This window comes from Quercus suber, unplaced genomic scaffold (assembly GCF_002906115.3).
Source record: "Quercus suber isolate HL8 unplaced genomic scaffold, Cork oak 2.0 scaffold_95, whole genome shotgun sequence".
NCBI lineage: Eukaryota > Viridiplantae > Streptophyta > Magnoliopsida > Fagales > Fagaceae > Quercus > Quercus suber.
This window is the reverse complement of record NW_027069560.1, coordinates 215,932-236,480: the sequence shown is the minus strand read 5'-3', so window position 1 is coordinate 236,480 and position 20,549 is coordinate 215,932. Positions and strand designations below refer to the sequence as shown.

The following is a 20,549-nucleotide window of genomic DNA, read 5'->3' as shown; positions in this document are numbered from 1 at the left end:
TATTTATATATAAAATCCAAAAATGAAGAATTTTTCTTGTTTTTTATTCCTTTGTGCTTGTGAGAATGGCACAACTTAGTTTACTAGTATTTTTTATTTTAAAAAATGTTACTAGTATTTTATTTTATTTCTTAGAGTCAAGGCTATTTTAGTAATTCAGTAATTCAATAATTGAGATGGAAGTTGACTAAGAAGGGGGATTTTAATATCCGCTTGTTTTATCATAAGTTACGTGGTTCATCTTCCGTTTTTTTTTCCTTGGAAAGGTATTTGAAAGGTTAAGGCACCCCGGTATGTCTCTTTCTTTATTTGGACAGTCACATGGGATAGGATTCTCACAGGTGATAACTTGCGGAGTATGGGCTTTGATTTTGTTGACTAGTGCATTATGTGTCGTTGTTGTGGGGAGACGGTGGATCATTTGTTGTTAAACTGTGGAAAGGCTCGTTAGCTGTGGAGCTATGTCTTTAGAACTTCTGAGATTTTGTGGGTTCTCTCAAGATCGGTGGTAGATTTCTTCTTTGGTTGGTGAATTGGTTGGGGAAGCGCTCATCTAACATTTGGAATATAGTTCCATTGTGTTTGATGTAGTGTATTTGGAGGGAATGCAATCAACAAACTTTTGAGGACTTAGATAGATCCGATGACTAATTGTTTGCTCTTTTTATTGGTTCCCTTTATGATTGGTCTAGGGTTTGGGGACTCATATCTAGTGATTCTTTCCCTTTGTTCCTTAGCTCTCTCTCTCTCTTTGTAATTAGCTTCTCTTCTCTATTTCTGCTTTTCTCTCTTTTTTTTGTAATCTTTGGTATGCTTTGCGCTTCCTTGCATAAAGCAATTTTTTGAAGTTACATCTTTCTTACTTATCAAAAAAAAAAAAAAAAAAAAAAAAAAAAGACAATCTATGGTTTGATTATAATACCTAATAATAAACAAAGCCTTGGTCTAAAGTTTGATTGTTGGAATCTTCCACTGGTTTGGTATCAACACTGGCAACACTAGGTGTTAACTTCTTGAGATTTTGTTCTCTCAAGCTTGGTACTAATTCCTAGGTTATCTATCCTTTATTTTTTGGTTCAATTTTATTGTTACATCATTTTCTTTTCTCCAAGGTCATTATTCTATAAGTAAACATGCAATATGTCCAATTATGAAGTTAGAACAACTTCAAATATTCCCTTTCATTGCCAGTTGATTTTCTTGGGAGTATGGGTAGTACATCTAAAATTCATAATAGAATGCTAAAGATCAATACCCATTGCCCAACAGTATGATGAAGAAAATCAAGGAAGCAAGAACATGACATGTAATATAAGCCATTAGTTTTCTAAAGAAAGTTCCCACTTAAAGCAAAAAAAGAGGGACAAAATACACATGAAAGAGATCAAACAAACAGGGTTCTTACCTCAAAAAAATAGCGCCGAGGAGGAGCTGAAGCAACATCCATTGTCAACTCCACAAAAGTTTTTAATTTGATCGGGACATTTGTACTCGTATGAGTATGAAGAAGGTGATTGTTCATCTCTTTAGGATGGACCTATAATCATGTAAAATTTTCAGCATAAAAAGGTTGAAACACGTGACATCTACTAGACAGATACAATATCATCAAAAGAAATAAGACAAGTTCAATAAGTAATGTTTCCACAAGATGCATCAGCAAAACAAAAAGGTGCAGGCAATATTGAAAAGCAAGAGACATCTCATATACACATAGCCTTAGCCCAAAATTTTGGGTTGGTCCCAAGAATCCTATTTTGCCAGTTATAAAAAAACAAATTCTTGATATTTTCAGCCTTCTTTTATTATATTGATCAAATTATATCTTGTTACATCCACTCACCCATGTCTCTCTCTCTCTCTCTCTCTCTCTCACACACACACACACATACACACACACACACCATCTCAACCTAGTGCTCCCATTGACTGCAATTTTAGTGCTTTAATTCTAATTATACCCTTTTTTTTTTTTTTTATATCTCAATGTTTTGTTTTTGGTGACCTTCATTCACTGTACACACTCCCAAACAGCCAAAAGTAATCCATGTATAACACACAATTATGCATAATCACCCAGTATGGTTATGGTTTCTATGAGATTTTATAGCTATGCATTAAACAAACATCCTGAAAATATTTTCCCACCTTCATCCTGCTCATTACTCCATGCCCAAATTTTTTTTTCTTTCAAAATACCTGTAGCAACAAATAAAGAAAATGGTTGTTCATGGAACCTAACCTAAATCTGCAGATTTCTCTAATTTGTTCCCCTAATACACTAAAATCAATAATAAAAAAAAGCCTTATTCCCAAAACCTAGTGGTCAGTTATGGATTAGCCACAGGTACTCTTCTTTGTCATTCTATCAAAGAATACATAGAAGAATAAATATCCAAAAATCATATTCTGTCATTTCCTTATTTAACATTTCAATTTTTTACTACTTTTACAAATATTATTAAGGTTTTTCTCTACTTCTTTTTCATTCCCTCAACTTAAATCAAATAACTTTTTTTTTTCAATAGCGTATTGACATACCAAACCATCTCAAGCAAATCTTCCTCATCTTTTCATCAACAGGACCCACCATCATCTTTAACACTGTGTTTGGTTGGGGTGATTTTAGGGGGATGGAAAACATAGTGGAAAACTGAGTGAAAAACAGTATTTTCCACTGTTTGGGAAAGAGAGGAAAATAGGGAGAGAGGAAAACCCGGGAGAAAATTTTCTCTCCCGGCCCACAAATTTCGTCTCCCCAAACCGGGAGGAAAAGCCTGAGTGGAAAACTGATGAAGGGCACTTTTACACAAATGCCCTCTCATTCCCAACGGTCACAGCAACTCAGCAAAGAAAAAAGAAGACAATTTTCCAACCACTAACTCAGCACAACCCAACTATCACCACCGCAACCCAAAAATAACTCAAAATCAAACCTAAAATCCACAGAAAATCAACTCAAAATCAAACTCTTATGTTTCAATCATCTTCATCTTCTTCATCATCATCATCATTTTCTCTCTTCCTTGTAGCCTTCGAACTGTCAAAAACAACAACAACAAAAAAAAAAAAAAAAAAAAAAAAAAAAGGGGAAAGAGATGCAAAGACTTGAGGGATGAGAGAGTTGTAGCTTTAGAACTGTCCAAAAAAAAAAAAAAAAAAAAAAAGAGATGCAGAGACTTGAGGGATGAGAGAGTTGTAGCTTTCAAACTGTCCACAAAAAAATAAAAAAAAATAAAAAGGGAAAAAAGAGGGAGAGATGCAGAGACTTGAGGGGCGGAGACTTTTTATGGGTTAGGGGAAAGTGAGAGTTAAGTCACTTTATGGGTTAGGTGGGTTAGGTGGAAATAATAATAAAAAGTGATAAAAAATATTATTTTAATTAAAAAGTGTGTATAATAGATAAACTGACGTGAGTGTTTTGTAAAAGCGATGATGTGGTAAATTTTTCATCCTTCCCTTTTTCTCTCCAACCAAACAAAAGAGTTTTCCATCCTCTCACTTTTTTACTCTTCCAACCAAACACATAAGAGGGTAAACTAAATATTTTTCATCCTACTTTTTTATCCTTCCATAATTTTCTACTCTTCCAACCAAACGGACCCTAAATGAATTTCTTCATTTCATATTCTATCTTTCTTTGTATTTCTACTTATCCATCATAACATTTTCATTTTAGCCACACTCATTTTATCAACTTGTTGCTTCTTAATTGCCTAGAATTCAGATTTCATAAATTCTATCCAAGCCCCTTAATCTTTAGTGGCTTTAGTTTAAAATCATCCTCCCTAAAATCAAGAAATGCAATAGGCAAAACACCTACATGCATTGATATACATATAACAAACAATGTTTCAAAAGATCATACTAAAGTTCAAGTCTCAGCCTCAAATTACTCAACACATTAGGAAGAAATATTCAATCAATTACATGGGAACCTATTCCAAACATATATGATGTGGTTCCTTACTTCCAACAGGGAAAAATTATCTAAATAGACTAAATTTGATCTTTTTAGATTTTTTTTTCAGACCTATTACCAATACAAAGTAGCAGCCCAAAATTTGTATCAATCCTTCATTATATTATACATGGACCAGAAATATCATAGCAAAATCATCAGAAAAAATTTGGGTCTTCCACAATGGATTGTCATAAGTAAGATTTTGAGTAAGTGTTTACAAAATCTTCTTTTTTCTAATTTATCAAAATAATGAGTCACCATTTTCTTTTTAGATAAGTAAAAATGAGTCACCATTGATATTGATACATCTTTGATTGCCAAATATTAGGAAGTTCCTCCATTCAATCCTTTTTCTTTCTTTGTATAGTTTGATATCTTGTTCATACACATCTTTTCTTTGTTTCTCAAACCTATAGTGAGTTATAAAAATTTCGAAAATGTCAAATCTTTGATGATTCCATCATACATGACTGAGTTGTGAAAACTTCTGAGTAGGTCTCATACATCTGAACTGAATTCTACCTGGTTCTTTCTTTTCTTTTTTTTGATAGGAGATTCACTTAACTGATTTCTAGGCTATCTGAGCTTGCTAAGTTGAACAGATACAGACTTTAGACCTGCTACAAATGATCAATTCAGGGCACTTATTCTTGAGTACTTCTGATATTATGATATATTTTCATGAAGTTCAGAATAATTTAGGACTCAAAATTATAAGTTAACATCCATTGCTTAGTATAAGGTCATTCCCATGAATCCCATCATAAAAAAATCAAATTACTCTAAAATTTGACAACAAAGATGCACCAAGGCAAGTTCATCACATGTACATGTTTGCATACCATGGTGATAAAGAATTTGTATCATAACTGCACTTCACATCTTCAATCTACTATATAAATTTTCTTTTCTTTCCACTTCTACCCTGCTCCACAAAACACATATTTTGGGTCTAAATCTCTTATTCTTTATGTCCTTCTTGTGGAAATGGAATTCTTGTACATGCCTAATATAAAAAAGAGTAAATTCTGATCCTAGGAAGGAGCACCTAAAAAGCACCGACGCAGCTCCAAGGTCGTCGTACCGGAGTCCGACGTGGCCCGACGCAGCATCCAGCGTCCGATGCGCCGATTCTCCCCTTTTTTTTTTATTCGCGCCAATTCAGGCCGATTCCAGTGGAAACGGGAACCGAGACGGCCGAGCGGCCATCGAAACATGCCGATTCCAGCCGAAACGGCCACCGAAACATGCCGATACGGCTGAAACAGCCGCCGAAACAGGCCGAAATGGGCAGCGGCTGCCATTCTTCTGCTTCATGTGGCCTTGTGAGAGGAAAAAAAAAAAAAGAGAAGGAAGAAGAAGATGAGAAGACACAAAAGAATGGATGGAAAAAGAATAAAGGTATGTAACAAAAGAATATAAATTAACTAGGTGGGAAAGTCAATTATTTCATGTGGGTGGGCTTGGGAATTGGAAAATGAGTAAAGGAACCTTCTTGAAATGTGGTTTTTTGTTTACAATTACCAAAAATATTGATTTTAGTAAAAACAAATCATAAATAATTGTTTTTAATAATAAATTCTACCCTTTATTTGAATTTTTTATATAAAAAATATTAAATTCACTTTATAAAAATATTTTTAATAATTTTTTAATTGCCGCACCAGCACCTTATTTTTTCAAAAATTGCCAAGTCCCGTACCTACACCCGCATCCGAATCCGAAATCCGGAAACGCACCCGTGCTTCATAGAGAAGCACTAAAGGGAAATTAGTTGCCTACCCTAAAAGGCATCCAGCCTATACAAAATTGTCCATTAGATTGGGTTCCAGGAAAGGATTATCTGTGCAAAAGATATAGAGAAAACAATAAATTTTTTGAATTCCAAGGAAGGTTGAATAAGGCTGGTATTTTTGTGGATATAGCTGTGTATTATGGTGGAGCTTGTCGTGATTGTATTATGATACCTACTAGTTCCAACTGTTTTGGGTGGTGCTTGTTTACAAAAGAATTAGACAGATTCTTATCAGGTGCAAACACTGTATGGGAGGAAGGGAGGACTTCCGATGATGCCGGTGGTGGTGGTTCGACAGATCGCGGTGGACAAAATGGGAAGAAATCTTTCAATTATGGTAAGCGGAAGTTAAGGAATTTTGAAAATACTGGAGTTATTTTGGGGCATAACGTGATTAAGGGTGATTCTACCGTTACAATATCTAATATAAATGGCAAACCCACACATGAAATTATTTTTAAGTTGACTACTGCCAACTTGGCATTAAGGGTGTTTAAATCCGGGAAAACGAGTTTTATCCTAGATGAACCCAAATAATTCACATATGTCCAATAAAAGTGGGCCTGATGTTTTAAAAAGTGAATCTGAGCAGGACAAAGCACAAGTGGCTAACCTGAGAGGAAAGGCCCATTTGGAGGTTTCCTATCCATGTGGTTTGGGTGTGAGTGTGCACAGCGATCAAAGTAAGAGTGTAGTGGGCAAGAGTTCAAGGCTACCGATGGAGTCATCGGTGGTATCAATGGTGCCTGAGGCTCCGATTCCCGATCAAGCTACGGAGCTTCTCGCCTCCAACCCGGTGGTTTTGCATCACGATAGGGAAGGCAAAAGTTTCTTCGAGGTCGATTCGAGAACCACGATGGAGCCATGACAACCTGGGTATCTTGAAATTGTGGGCTCAAGGTCGAATCCGGTGATGTCAACGCAGGAAATCAAGCTTCTAACTGGCGACGATCATCTTGCTTCTCATGGTCATCTTCATCGTCCTCAATGGGAAGCTTCGAATCGTTTTTCTCTCTTGTCCAACTTGGATAGGGAGAGGGATCCTTGGTTTGAGGAGGAAGTGGAGGATGTATTTACGGAGTCCCATCCCGAGGTTAACGATGGTGGTGCTTCCCAAACAGGTATGATGTTTTCAAGGGTTGAGCTTGTAGATGGGTTGCAAAGGGTTGGAGCTTCTGCTTCTTCAATGGGAGCAAAGTGGAGCTGACTCTAATGTTTCTGGTAATGGCGAGCAAGAGAGTGGTCCTCTGTAGTGTGTACCGCTATCTCGGTGGGATCCTAAGGTAGTTAAGGATAAGGTGCTGACTAGGGTTGATGAAAAGGGTGAACAGTCTAAATGGGTGTCCACAATGATGAGAAGTTTTTGCAAAATGGTGGGTTTTCCTATTGTAAGACATGAAGCTCAATGCATGGCTTTATTTCGTTTACTAGAACAAGAATGTCTTGAGGTTGTAAATGATGGGTGTGTTCGAAGACCTATTAAATTTTGTCAGAAAAGTCTTAGAGAACTTCGGGGTCTAGTATCCAGAGTAAATTATGATGGGTCCTCTTCTCGTAATAGAGGTTCGTCAAATGGTTTTGGGGCTATTGGTAGTTATAAATGACTTTAAGACTCCTTTCTTGGAATGTTAGGGGTTTGAATAATCCCCGAAAGAGGGAGGTTTGTAAGAATCTCCTTAAGGAATGGCGGTGTGATATAGTCTGTCTCCAGGAAACTAAACTTTCTTCGGTAAATTCTGCTATTGTGCAAAGCTTATGGGGTAGTCCTTTCACTGATTGGGCTATCCTGGATATGGTTCAAACATTTGGGGGGGTTCTGCCGCTTTGGGATAAGTGGGTGGTTGAAAAAATTGATGTGTTGGTTGGTCAATTCTCAATTAGTGTACTTTTTAGGGGAGTATTGGATGGTTTTGAATGGGTTTGTACCGGCATTTATGGTCCAAATGCAGACCAACATAGGGCTACTTTGTGGGAGGAGTTATCAAGGGTGCGTATTCGATGGACCAAGGCTTGGTTTTTATTTGGAGATTTCAGCATCATTAGATATCCTTGTGAGAGGCTTGGCTGTGACTCTTTCAGCCCAGCCATGTTTGCTTTTTCAAAATTCATAGAGAATAATTTCTTAGTGGATTTACCATTAGATGGGGCTTCTTTCACCTGGTTTAGGGACTCCGAACCAAAGTCTATGTCCCGTATTGACAGGACCTTGGTCTCCACAGATTGGGAGGACCATTTTGGAAATGTGTCTCAGAGGGTGCTTCCTCGTGTTATTTCTGATCCTTGTCTGCTTTTGGTGGAAACTGGTGCTGTGGGTAAGGGGCACTGTGCTTTTAAGTTTGAGAATATGTGGCTAAAAGTTGAGGGTTTTGTTGAGAAGTTTCGCCAATGGTGGAATGGTTATTGCTTTACAGGTTCTCTAAGTTTTGTATTGGCTCAGAAATTAAAGGCTCTTAAAGAAGACCTAAAGAAGTGGAATAAGGAGGAATTTGGTGATTTGGCTTTTAAGAAGAAGAGTTTGTTGTCTGAATTATTGGGTTTCAATGCCAAGGATGAAATTTTGGGCCTTTCGCATGAGGAACAAGCTCATAGAACACAGGTTAAAGGTGAGATTGAAATTTTAGCTTCCTTGGAAGAGACTTTCTAGAGACAAAAGTCTCATGCTTTGTATGTGAAAAAGGGAGATAACAATACACGATTCTTTCATAGATTAGCGAATTCTCATAGAAGAGCTAATCATATTAGCAGCTTAGAGGTAGATGGTGTTTTATAGGAGGATGAATCTGTAGTACATTCTCAAGTGGTCCAATTTTATCAGGAGCTTTATACAGAGACAAACACGTGGCGTCCAACTGTGGATGGGTTAGACTTTGCTTGTATTGGGGAGGATGATAGGTTGTCCCTTGAGAGGGAATTCTCAAAAGAAGAAGTCACCCCAGTTCTGGCAAAGATGGAGGGGGATAAAGCCGCTAGTCTGGACGGGTTCACCATGGCATTTTTTCACAAATGTTGGAGGGTTGTGGAGGATGATGTTATGGCTGTATTTAAGCATTTTCACAAGTATTCAGTATTTGAACAGTCTCTAAATGCTTCTTTTCTCGCTTTAATTACTAAGAAAACTAATGCTGTCAATATAAAAGATTTCCGGCCTATTAGCTTGGTGGGCAATGTTTACAAGTTGCTATCTAAGGTGTTGGTGAATAGGTTGAGAGTGGTGTTAGACAGTTTGATCTTGGAGACTCAAAATTCCTTTGTTGGTGGAAGACAAATTTTGGACTCAATGCTAATTGCTAATGAGTGCCCAGACAGCAGATTGAGGTGTCACTCACCGGATGTAGTTTGTAAGTTGGACATAGAAAAAGCCTACAATCATGTTAATTGGGATGCCTTAATTTATTTGTTGAATAGGATGGGCTTTGGGTTGAAGTGGAGGGAGTGGATTAAGGCTTGCATTTCTACCGTTCGCTTCTCTGTTCATGTGAATGGATCCCTGGCAGGCTTTTTTGAAAGTTCTTGTGGTTTGAGACAAGGTGATCATTTGTCCCCTCTTCTTTTCCTTTTGATTATTGAAGTTTTAAGTCGAATTCTGAAGAAAACTGAGGATAGTGATCTGCTTCATGGTTTTCACGTGGGGCCAATTAACTCTATTGGGGTATGCAACTACGCATATCACATTTGTTATTTGTAGACGATACCATTTTGTTTTGTGATGCTTCTAGAAAACAGTTGTTGTCCATTAGATTGGTTTTGTCTTGCTTCCAAGCTTTTACTGGTTTGAAAGTAAATGTGGGGAAGAGTGAGATTGTCCTGGTGGGGGAGGTTAGTAATATAGGTGCTTTGGCTAACATTCTCCGTTGTAGGGTGGGTAGCCTGCCTATGAAATATTTGGGAATTCCTTTGGGTACTCCGTACAAGACTACATCTATTTGGAATCCTATTTTGGAGAAGATGGAGAAGAAGTTGCCTGGTTGGAAGCGTCTATATTTGTCTAAGGGTGGTAGACTTACTCTTTTGAAGAGTACCCTTCCTAGCCTTCCTACATACTACCTATCCTAATTTACCATCCCTGTAGCTATGGCTGACAGATTGGAGCATATTCAGAGGAATTTTTTATGGGGTCTTCAGAGGAATGTTTCAAACATTCTTTGGTGGCTTGGGAGAAGGTGTGTTCACCTTTAGAGATGGGTGGTTTGGGGGGTAGGAAGTTAGTTCACTTCAATCAAGACCTATTAGGTAAATGGTTATGGAGGTTTGACCAAGAAGGAACTCATCTCTAGTGGAGGGTTATTGCCACCAAATATGGAGAGGGTCAAGGGGGGTGGAATACTAAAGTCTGCAGAAGGGCCAACAGTTGTGGTCTTTGGCATGGTATTAATGACAGTTGGGAGAGGTTCTCCAAACATTTGGCCCTCGTGATGGGTGATGGCTCGTGTTGGGTGATGGCTCTCGCATTCTTTTTTGGCATGATAGGTAGGTTGGGAATACCTCACTTAAAATGCTCTATTCTCAGTTATATGCGTGTTCAAATGACAAGGAAGCTTGCATTTCTGATTTATTGTGTCATCAAGAGAGTGGGAATAATAGATTTTGGTACTTGAGATTTTATAGGAATTTTCATGAGAGGGAATTAGAAGCTGCCTTCTCTTTGGGATTTCATTCAGTCTCGGATTTCGAGAGGCATTGGGTGTGATAGTCCCCATTGGTGTCTTAACAGGAATGGTAAGTTTGATATTCGGTCCTTTTATAATGAGATCAAGGGTACCTCTCTCTCTCTAGCTTCCCTTGGAAGGGGATTTGGAAAGTCAAGGTTCCTAAAAGGGTGGCTTTCTTCATGTGGATTGCAGCTCATAGTCAGATATTTACCTTGGATAATTTCTTGCTCCGGGCTCTCCCTTTGACGAATAGGTATTGTATGTGCTGTTGTAACGAGGAATCTGTGGACCATCTTCTCCTACATTGTCCTGTAGCTCATTCTTTGTGAGTACAAATGTTACAAGTTTTTGGGATCCAATGGGTTATGCCAGGTTTAGTGGAGAGTTTGGTGTTTTGTTGGGGAAATTTTCTTTTGACATATGGAATATGGATCCTGGCTATTTGATGTGGGTTGTTTGGATGGAAAGAAATCAGCGCTCTTTTGAGGCTAAAGAGAAATCACTTGTTCAGTTACAAGCTGCCAGAGTACTCTTTTTGAATGGGCTAGGTGATGGGGTTCTTCAAACTATTCTTCTACTCTAGAGTTTCTTACTTCCCTTGGTATTGCCCCTTAAGTTGCTTTTCATTTTTTTGTTGCTTTTGTTTGCTGTTTATTGTGTTCACCATCATGAACACCTTGTTTTTGCTGTTTTCGATTTTTCTTCATGATTAATATGATTCTTATTACTTATCAATAAATAAATAAAAAATTGTCGATTAGGGGTACCTGGGAGGCACATTTGAAATTCATGACACAAGAAGGGTGCGATTATAGGCCGTCACCAGTCTCAAGAAGTAACAAATAATAAACCAAAATGAAGCATATTAAACAAGTGCAAATAGATCCTAAACAAAAATATTCACTGAGCAATAAGAACATGTAAACAAAGCAATGGAAAGGACAAGGGTTTCTAAGTGATGAAACAAATTTTCTGTGAACTGGGAATGTGACCAGATGTATCATTAAGCAACTTAGTAAGCAACCACGAAACGGAGATTCACAGTTTAACTTTAGTCAAGCTCACGACATAAAGATACATGAGTCCAACAATTAGAAAAGTTTAATTAAAAAATGCACAAAGAAAGCACGTAGAAAGCATCTATCTCAAAAGGAAGTGCAAACTGAATGATTCATAATAAAATTGATTGCCGAAAAATATGTGCATAAATTGGTAGCAAGAAGAAGAAGAACCTTCAGTTAAAACCTCAAAACATTAACAAAAGAATGCAAAAGTTTTGAAAACATTATTCATGCTGTAACTGAAGGGTCAAGCCAAGAAATCACTACTGTAGGTATAATGTTTATGTGAACGAATTATAAATCAAGCCTTAGAATCAACTTATGCTCATGTACATGAAAAAAAGGAATCACCCAGATTCAGCCAATAAACAAGAGAACTGCTTACGGTAATGAAAGCATCAGGGTCCAAATTACAACGCTGTATGAACGAATCTACTGCTGCTTGATTCTGACTAGGGAGGACCTCAAGAATGTCACCAACCTTGTATTCAATAGTCTGAAAATTCAAAGGAAAAATGACGATTTTTGTATAGTTACCAATAAGTATTAGAATACATATTTGAAAATGGTACATTGTCTAGTGCAATGGCAAAATTATTGGGCTGCCAAGCACAAGTAAATGAATTCCAGACCTTAGAGTGGCCACTATGCAAAAATGCTGAAGGGTAGAGGTAGGACTGTATCAAAGCCACCCTTCCCAGGACCCCACTTAAGTGGGAGTGGGACTAGCACTAGCTAATGACTACAATACAGTGACAAGTGCTGATCTGTGGATAAGCACACATTGTAAACAACTTACAGATGAAACAAATTCAAACTCAAAGTGCCGCACATCCTTTCCACATTCTGCTCTGGTCAATCGTTGATTTTGTATCTACATGGGCAAATTTCATCAAGCTAAGGAATCAATAGACAATTAATATATGCTGGTGGTGTATATATATATATATATCATACACAAAGCTGGTGGTATATGTGTATATTACACAACATAAATGTCAAACAAGAAGCAGCAATCCAAGAAAATTTTAAAGATGCAAGATGCAAATTTAACCATATATTGAAATTGAAAAGGATCTGAATTTTAAAGAGCATATAGATACCTCTGCAGAAAACTTATGAATAAAATAACCTCATATGGACAATTATGACGAAAACATCCATTTTCTTCACTAAATAAATAAAAATAAATCTTCTGGGAAGCTGGCTTAGAGGGTCTTTGGATAAACATGGATGGAAAATAATTAAGCCCCTAACCTCAGTTCATCTTCAAACCTTGAAAAAATAAAATTGAATGATCTTTGAATTATGTTAGAAGGCACTGACAGTCCAAAAAACTACAACAATGCCTGCACATATAATATTTAATTCTTGGTCATTTATTTCTTTCAAATGGATTCCTTAACATTCTTTTTCATAAATACAAATAAAACTATTTGGCGGAAAATTTACATAAAAAGGCCAAGAGTTTATCCCATATTTCAGTTTAGGCCCTAGGTTTCTTTTCTTTTTCTTTTTTTAAATAAATTCCCAAACTTTTGAAATCGCTTCAATTTAAAGCCTTTTTCCATCTCTGCTATTCTAGAGACAGCAACGGAGCAGAAAAAAGGGGGAACTCATTGATTAAACTGTGTTTCACCAAGGGCTTCTTCAAAAATCAATTTTGGAACCATTGAACAGAGAAGGTAGAAAGAGATAGCTCCATTTAGAGAGAGAAAGCTTCACTTAGAGTAATAAAGTGATTGCTAGAAAATCAAAATTGGTTAGCTAGGTGAAACACAATTTTATCAACAGTTTCCTGTTTTTCTCTACTTTATTACTGCTCAGAAGAATGGAGATGAATAACTAAAATGAACAGGAGCTTCAAAGGGAAACAATTTCATAAGTTTGGGACTTTAACTAACAAAATTGCAGACCTGGGACTTAAGCTGAAACAGGAAATAAACCGTAGGTACTTTTATGTAATTTCCCCTTATTTTTGTTATAAACATGTGCAGGAAGACAGATGTTTACTACTTTGATAAGGTAATAAACTATTCTAACTATTTTAAACAGATTGTGAGGCCAAAGTTTAATTTTGAAGAACTGAGAGTGGATGGGAACAAGGAAAGCATATCAGATACCCATATGTAGCCATCATATCTCAGGGCTAGTACAAAATCCAGATTATCCAATGGATCTGACTTCAATTTTAAGCAATGCCAAAGGGCATTTGCATTGCATATTATAAGAGCAATTTTCATCATCTCCCACATTAACTAGGAAATCACAAAATTGAAACTAAAAATACCATACAGAAATACCGTCACAATGTATTGAACATTATATTGACTGATGCAATAAAAAATAAGTGAAATGGTGTATCCAAAAAATACAACAAACACTTTTTCTGTACACTGATAGGGCATGCTACCAATACCAATTTAAGAAAGCAGTTGGGCCTAGTCTTGTCATGAGTAAATTTTCCAGGAGACATTGAGCGGGCCCTCTCAATTTGCATCTCAATCCATTTTAAATCTGAGATAACCACAAGGAATATTTGGTATGTCAGTTAACGTCCAATTCTGTGCATATTAAACAAAGCCACTATAATCATATTTGGTGTCTATCCATGAGATTTAATACTTATCAAAAATGTGAATTTACTTTTTTTTTATTAGTAATAAGTTATATTGATATCAAAAAGGAACACCCTAGTACACAGGGAGTGAAGAAGGGTTAAGAAATCAAATACAAAAATTGCAAGAGTCTAGGAAATCAATAAAAGAAGGGAATGATTGTTTTTGCAAAGCAAACAACCAATCCCTTAAAGTTCTAAAAAAGAGTAGCTTGAGGTCCAGAATAGATCTCTCAATATCTTCAAAACATCTACTATTTCTTTCCCTCCAAAGACACCACATTAAGCAATGAGGAATGATGGACCAAATAAAACTATTTCGATGACAACCAAAGCTGCCTTGCCAACACCCTAACAGCCCCAAAACAGTGTGTGGCATAACCCAAGTTGCTCCAAATTGACCCAAAACCATAGACCATAGATCCATAGCAAAAGGACAATGAAGGAATAGGTAGTCAACCGATTCACCATTTCTCTTACACATGTAGCACCAATCCAAAATCCACACCTTCCTCTTTCATATATTATCAATCGTCAAGCATTTCCCTAAGGCAGCAGTCCAAACAAAGAAAGCTACTCTAGAGGGAATCTTCTGCTTCCAATACTTTTCCAAGGAAAACCATAGAAAGTGTTGCCAACTAAAATTCTATAATAATCACTAACCATGAAACACTTATCTTTGTTAGGTATCCAACACATTTTATCCTCACCGAGCCCCTTTATAGGAGAACCATATATGGTTTCCATGAAATCTGACATAGCCTCTAGATCCCGAGCATGCACACCCCTAAAGAATCTCACATCCCAAAAGAGGACACCGCTAGAGGACTTCATAAGCTCAGCCAAACTAGCATCCTTATTCCTGCAAAATCTAAACAAGTCAAGATATCTAATAGCAAGAGATGTCTCTCCACACCACCGGTCTTGTCAAAACTTCACTCTAGACCCATCACCAATATCATACAGAATATAGCGTGAGAAAGAAGGTCATCCCTGATTGATATTTTTCCATAAACCAACACCATAAGGGCCATTCACAGATCTGATACACCAAACCCCCCCCCCCCCCCCACCCAAACACACACATCCATATTTCATCTCTATCACTTGTCTCCAAAGGGCATCTTTCTCAATCTCAAATCTCCAAAGCCACTTTTCAAGTAAAGCTTCATTGAAAAGTCTTATCTTCCTTATCCCTAAGCCACCCGAAGAAATAGGAGCACAAACAGTAGCCCATTTAACCAAATGAATTTTAGGATCATTTCCAAAACTACCCCATAAGAAATTCCGTTGGAGCCACTCAATTCGGTTAGCCACACTAGCAGGTATAAGAAATAAAGATAGAAAATAAGTGGGTAAATTAGATAGGGTGCTTTTGATTAGGGTGACTCTACCTCCCTTGGATAAATATAAGCGTTTCCAACCCACCAATCTCCTCTCCATTTTCCCCAGAATTGGATTTCATATAGTCTTATCCTTGAATTTAGCACCCAAAGGAAGACCCAGATATTTCATTGGAAGAGAACCCTTCTTGTAGCCAAGAACAACCAGCAAAAGGTCAATATTATGGACTACCCCAACCGGAACCAATTCTGACTTGCCCAGGTTTATCTTTAGACCCAACACCGCCTCAAACCAAATAAGAATCATACGAAGAATCAAAATATGTTCTAAATCAGCCTCACAAAAAATTAGCATGTCATCTGCAAAAAGAAGATGAGACACCGCCAAGGATCTTCCCTCCAAGTTACCCACACTAAATCCTGACATGCATCCTTCATGAACTGCTTTATCCAACATTCTTCCAAGAGCTTCCATCACCAAAACAAACAACAATGGAGACAACGGATCACCTTGCCTCAAACCTCTGGTGCTACCAAAGAATCCACAAGGAGAGCCATTAATCAAGATGGAGACGCGGATTGTAGATAGACAAAAGAAGATTCATTGTCTCCATTTGGTAGAGAACCCACTTCTTTCTAACATCTGCAGCAGAAAACTCCACTTTACATGGTCAAAAGTCTTCTTGAAATCTACTGTCAAGACATTCATTAGTAATAAGAACAGGGTCAAGGATCTGTCTGTCCCTCACAAAAGCATTCTAAGATGCTGAGATTATATCCCCAATCACTGTGCGGAGTCGATTGGCCAAGATTTTAGCAATAATTTTATAACCCCCCCCCCCCAACCAAACTGATGAGCCGAAAATCCCTAATCTCACTTGTTGCATGTTTTTTAGGAATGAGAGTAATAGAAGTTGCGTTTAAACTTTTCTCAAACTGACCATTCGCAAAAAAATGATGAAATACGGCCATAGGATCAAGTTTAACAATCCCCTAGCAACCTTGGAGAAAAGCCATTGGGAAGCCATCTAGTCTAGGAGATTTATCACCATGAAAACTCTGAACGACATAAGAAATTTCTGCCTCTTCAAAAGGTCTCTCTAACCAATCCGCATTATCGCCAGATATCACTGGAAAAACCAGCGAATCCGGAAACAGTCGATCAACCTACTGCTCAGAGTACAAATTCATGAAGAAATGAGTAATGTAGTTTGCAATTATACCCTAATCTAAAGACAAGATACCATTAACCATTAGGCTTTCAATACCATCATTTTTTCTATTAGAATTAGCCATTCTATGAAAGAATCTGTTATTGGCGTCCCCTTCCTTCAAGTGCAACGCCCTAGACTTTTGTCTCCAACTAATCTCTTCCAAAAGAGTCAACTTTTCAATATCTGCAAGAAGATTAATTTGTTCTAACTTCTCCTCGGCTGTTAATCTATGAGTCTCCTCTTTAGCATCCAAAACATTAAGCTTGCTCCAAAGGTCCTGTTTCGCTCTTGCCAAATACACCAAAGAACACAATGAGGGACAGCCCTCCAAAAATCAATGCTCCAATGCCCACCGAAGGAACCTTGCCAACTTGAAAATAAATCAAAGACACCATGCGGCATAACCCATTGAAGACCAAAAAGAGCCCACACCATAGACCATAGATCATAAGAAAAAGGACAATGAAGGAGGAGATGATTCACTGATTCTCCACTCTTTTTACACATATAGCACCAATCAACAATTGCAACACCCTTATACCATAAATTTTCAGTGGTCAAAATCTTACCTATAGAGGCAATCCACGAGAAGAAAGCAACTCTAGGGGGGACCTTTGAACGCCACACAAGTTTCCAAGGGAAAAAAATGTCAAGAGTAGAGGAAAGGCAGAGATAGAACTCACTCACTTTAAAATTCTTGTTCCCTGTTGGTTTCCAACAAAGTTTGTCCTAACCTTCACCATTAAAAGGCAATGAATAGATAAGATCTAGAAAAGTGTAAAATGTTCAGTTTCCCAATCTTGGGGAGCTCTAGAAAAAAGAAGATCCTAGTGAAGCCTCTGGTTAGGAAAGTGCATAACATCTGCAATGGAAGACTCCTTATTACAACTAATGTTATAGAGCTCCAGAAATGCATCCCAGAGAGTACAGCTCCCACACCAGACATGATGCCAAAATTTAATTCTATCACCAACACCAACCTCGAACTGAATGGATGTAGAAAAAACTGGCCAGCCTTGCCTTATGGATCTCCAAAGACTAACACCATAAGGATTAGAGACTTCTTTTGTACACCAACCACCCCAATCATTCCCATATTTAGTCTCAATAACACGCCTCCAGAGATGGGTTGTCTCTCTTCCATATCTCCATAGCCATTTTCCCAACAAAGCTTGATTGAAGGCTCTCTTAGCTAGTATAAAACTTGGGCTTCCTTGGAACAAATAGGATGCCCACCACTTCTTCACTTTGTCGACAAAATTTTCCACCCTCAACCACATATTTTCAAAACGGAAAGGAATTCTAACTCTATACTGACTCCCATCCTCCAACAAAATAGGAAAATGGTCAGAAAGTACTCTAGACATCCTTTTTTGGGTGAACTGTGTGAAGTGATCTACCAAAAGTGGGGCGAAAAGGAAGTAAATTTAGTTAAAAGATCAAATTTACCTATTCATTTATTGTGTCAAATCAGTTTTACACAACGTGAACTCAACTCACCACTTCAATTGTTCAAATTTATTCTCTCAATACTTCCATCTCTTTTCTGATTGATAAATAGGTATCTCGGGTCAAATGCCCCAAATGCACACATTATTATATTTTAATCTGAAATTCATAGTGGCCAAAGGTTTAATAATGACATTATAGGTTTCTAAAGAACAATGAAGAATGAGTAGCCCCTTCAGCATTGGAATTTGGATAAGAGTATATTTTTTAACTAGTGGCAACTAAATGTTCCTTCAGTGTGTAGCAAATACATGTCTCACTTTATGTCCTGCAATAACTTCTAATAGCACTCTGAAACTGAGGAAAATGAGGGTTGTTCTTGTGCATTTAAAGGAAAAAGAGTATATCCAAAGCCTACAATGAGCTCTAGTTCAACTGGAACCTATGCCCCTTTAAGTGCTAGGTTGAGGGTGAGAATGTGGATTCAAGAGCCTTTGAGTGCATGTGTAACTCACCAATAAATAATAATAATAATAATAATAAATAAATAAATAAACATCTATATGAAGCCATTCATAAATTAATAAGACATATTTATTAAGTTTGTTGTTGGGGATGGCTCTCGTGTTCATTTTTTATATGAACTATGGTGTCAAGATTGTCTGCTCAAAGACCTCTTTCCAGATTTGTTAAGATTGGCAGTGTATAAAGAAGTTTCAATAGCATCATATTTGGTCAATGCAGATGATCGAGGTCTTCAAGGTTGGAATCCTTAGTTTACACATTCATTTCAAGACTAGGAAGTAGAGCTTGTCAAAAAACTCTTTGATTTGTTGTATTCTAATTTTTTGTCTAATAGATGATCCATTAGAATGGATGTTGACTATATACAGAGCATTTGGGAGTGCAATTCCCTTAGAGATGCATATGGGGTGGTAAGGTGCATTGTCAGGGGTTTTTTTTTTTCACTAAGACAGCAGCCTAAGATAAAATTATAAGGGTGGACAATGGTTGGAAATAAAGTATTATGCTTCTTAATTGGTACTATATGAGCCAAAAGCAGTGGGGAATCAGTTGTGCATCTTTTACCCCGTTGTTCAATGGCACAAAACATAAGGTCTTTTGTGTTTGTTTATTTGGTATAGTTTGGGTTGTGCCAAAGATTGTACAACATATGTGGGAGCATTGGCAAGGCATATTTCATTGAAATAACTAATCGAGATTGGAACACAGTTCCATTGTATGTATTGTGAAATCTTTGGCGAGAGAGGAATGGAAGAACTTTTGATTTTGTTGAGCACCCTAATCATGTTTTAATACAGACTTTGTTAAGATCATCAGATGATTTCCTCTGTGTTGATCTAACATAGAACAAATTAGGAACTATGCACATAAATTATGGCAGCTGTTATGAGTCATAGGATATGAAATCTTAAAGTATAAAATATTATATGTGCATTAGGGTTAACTAAGTTTTACCCTATTCTCAAAAACAAAAACACTTCAATTTTTTTTCTTTAGCATCCTCCTTGGACCTTTAATCTACTTCAATGAGAGGTAGTGGCGAGGATAAAATTTGTTGGACCCCTTCTAAACCAATGGGGTTTGAGGTTAAATCCTATTACAAAGCCTTAGTCTTGAATGGCAGAGTGATTTTCCCCTGGAAAAGCATTTGGAAGCCTAAGGTCCCAAAATAATCGTGTTTTTTTGGTGGGCTTCATCTATGGGGAGAATATAGAAAACTTGAGGAAAAGACAGATCAGGCCTTGATGTGATGGCAAGTGCCTTCCACCAAAAGCAATAGGTAGGAAGTAAGACTGCCTACCAAGCACCTCTCTTAGACCCTGTAAAAGTGAGAGATTTGTGCAATGGGTAATACCTTTTAGATTGGTGTTATATGTGCAGGAGGAATGCGAAAGTTAAGAGATGGAACAATCTAGAATCTTTTTGATACATAATAAGTTTTATTGTTATCAAAAAAGAACACCCTAGCACATAGGGAGTGTACAAGGGGTCTACAAATTAAGAACAAAAATTACAAGAAACAAGAAAATCAAGAAAGGAAAAGAATGATTGGTTTCGCAAAGTAACCAACCAATCTCATAAAGTTTTAAAGAAAAATAGCTTGAGGTCTACTATGGATCTCTCATTATCTTCAAAACACCTACTATTTCTTTTCCTCCAAAGACACCACATTAAGCAATGGAGAACAATTAACCATATATGACCATTTCTATGACGACCAAGCCTGCCTTGCCAGCAAGCTAGGAGCCCCACAACAAACTGTGGTATAACCCAATAAAAACGCCAAGAGGTGCCAATCAATTGAGCTACAAGGCTCTTAGCCTTTAGAACCTTGTTTAAATGGATGGTTGCTTTGTGAAGGAGGGTTTCACACTGTTTTTGCTGGTGGACTAGGATTAGAACTTTTGTCTGTCTCCATCAATTGACTACCAT

At 37.3% G+C, this 20,549-nt stretch overlaps 1 protein-coding gene across 4 annotated transcripts in view; it reads right to left on the bottom strand.

Annotated features, from left to right (window-relative positions):
* LOC112002902 (NADPH-dependent diflavin oxidoreductase 1) overlaps nt 1-20,549 on the bottom strand; it is a 37,331-nt gene that overhangs the window by 3,293 nt on the left and 13,489 nt on the right. For all 4 annotated transcript variants that reach the window (XM_065774619.1, XM_065774620.1, XM_065774621.1 and 1 more), the window contains 4 exons: nt 13,889-13,986; nt 12,269-12,343; nt 11,855-11,965; nt 1,406-1,537 (listed from right to left, as the gene is read on the bottom strand). In XM_065774619.1, coding sequence (XP_065630691.1) covers nt 1,406-1,537; nt 11,855-11,965; nt 12,269-12,343; nt 13,889-13,986 — 416 coding nt within the window. The remainder of the gene's footprint in view (nt 1-1,405; nt 1,538-11,854; nt 11,966-12,268; nt 12,344-13,888; nt 13,987-20,549) is intronic.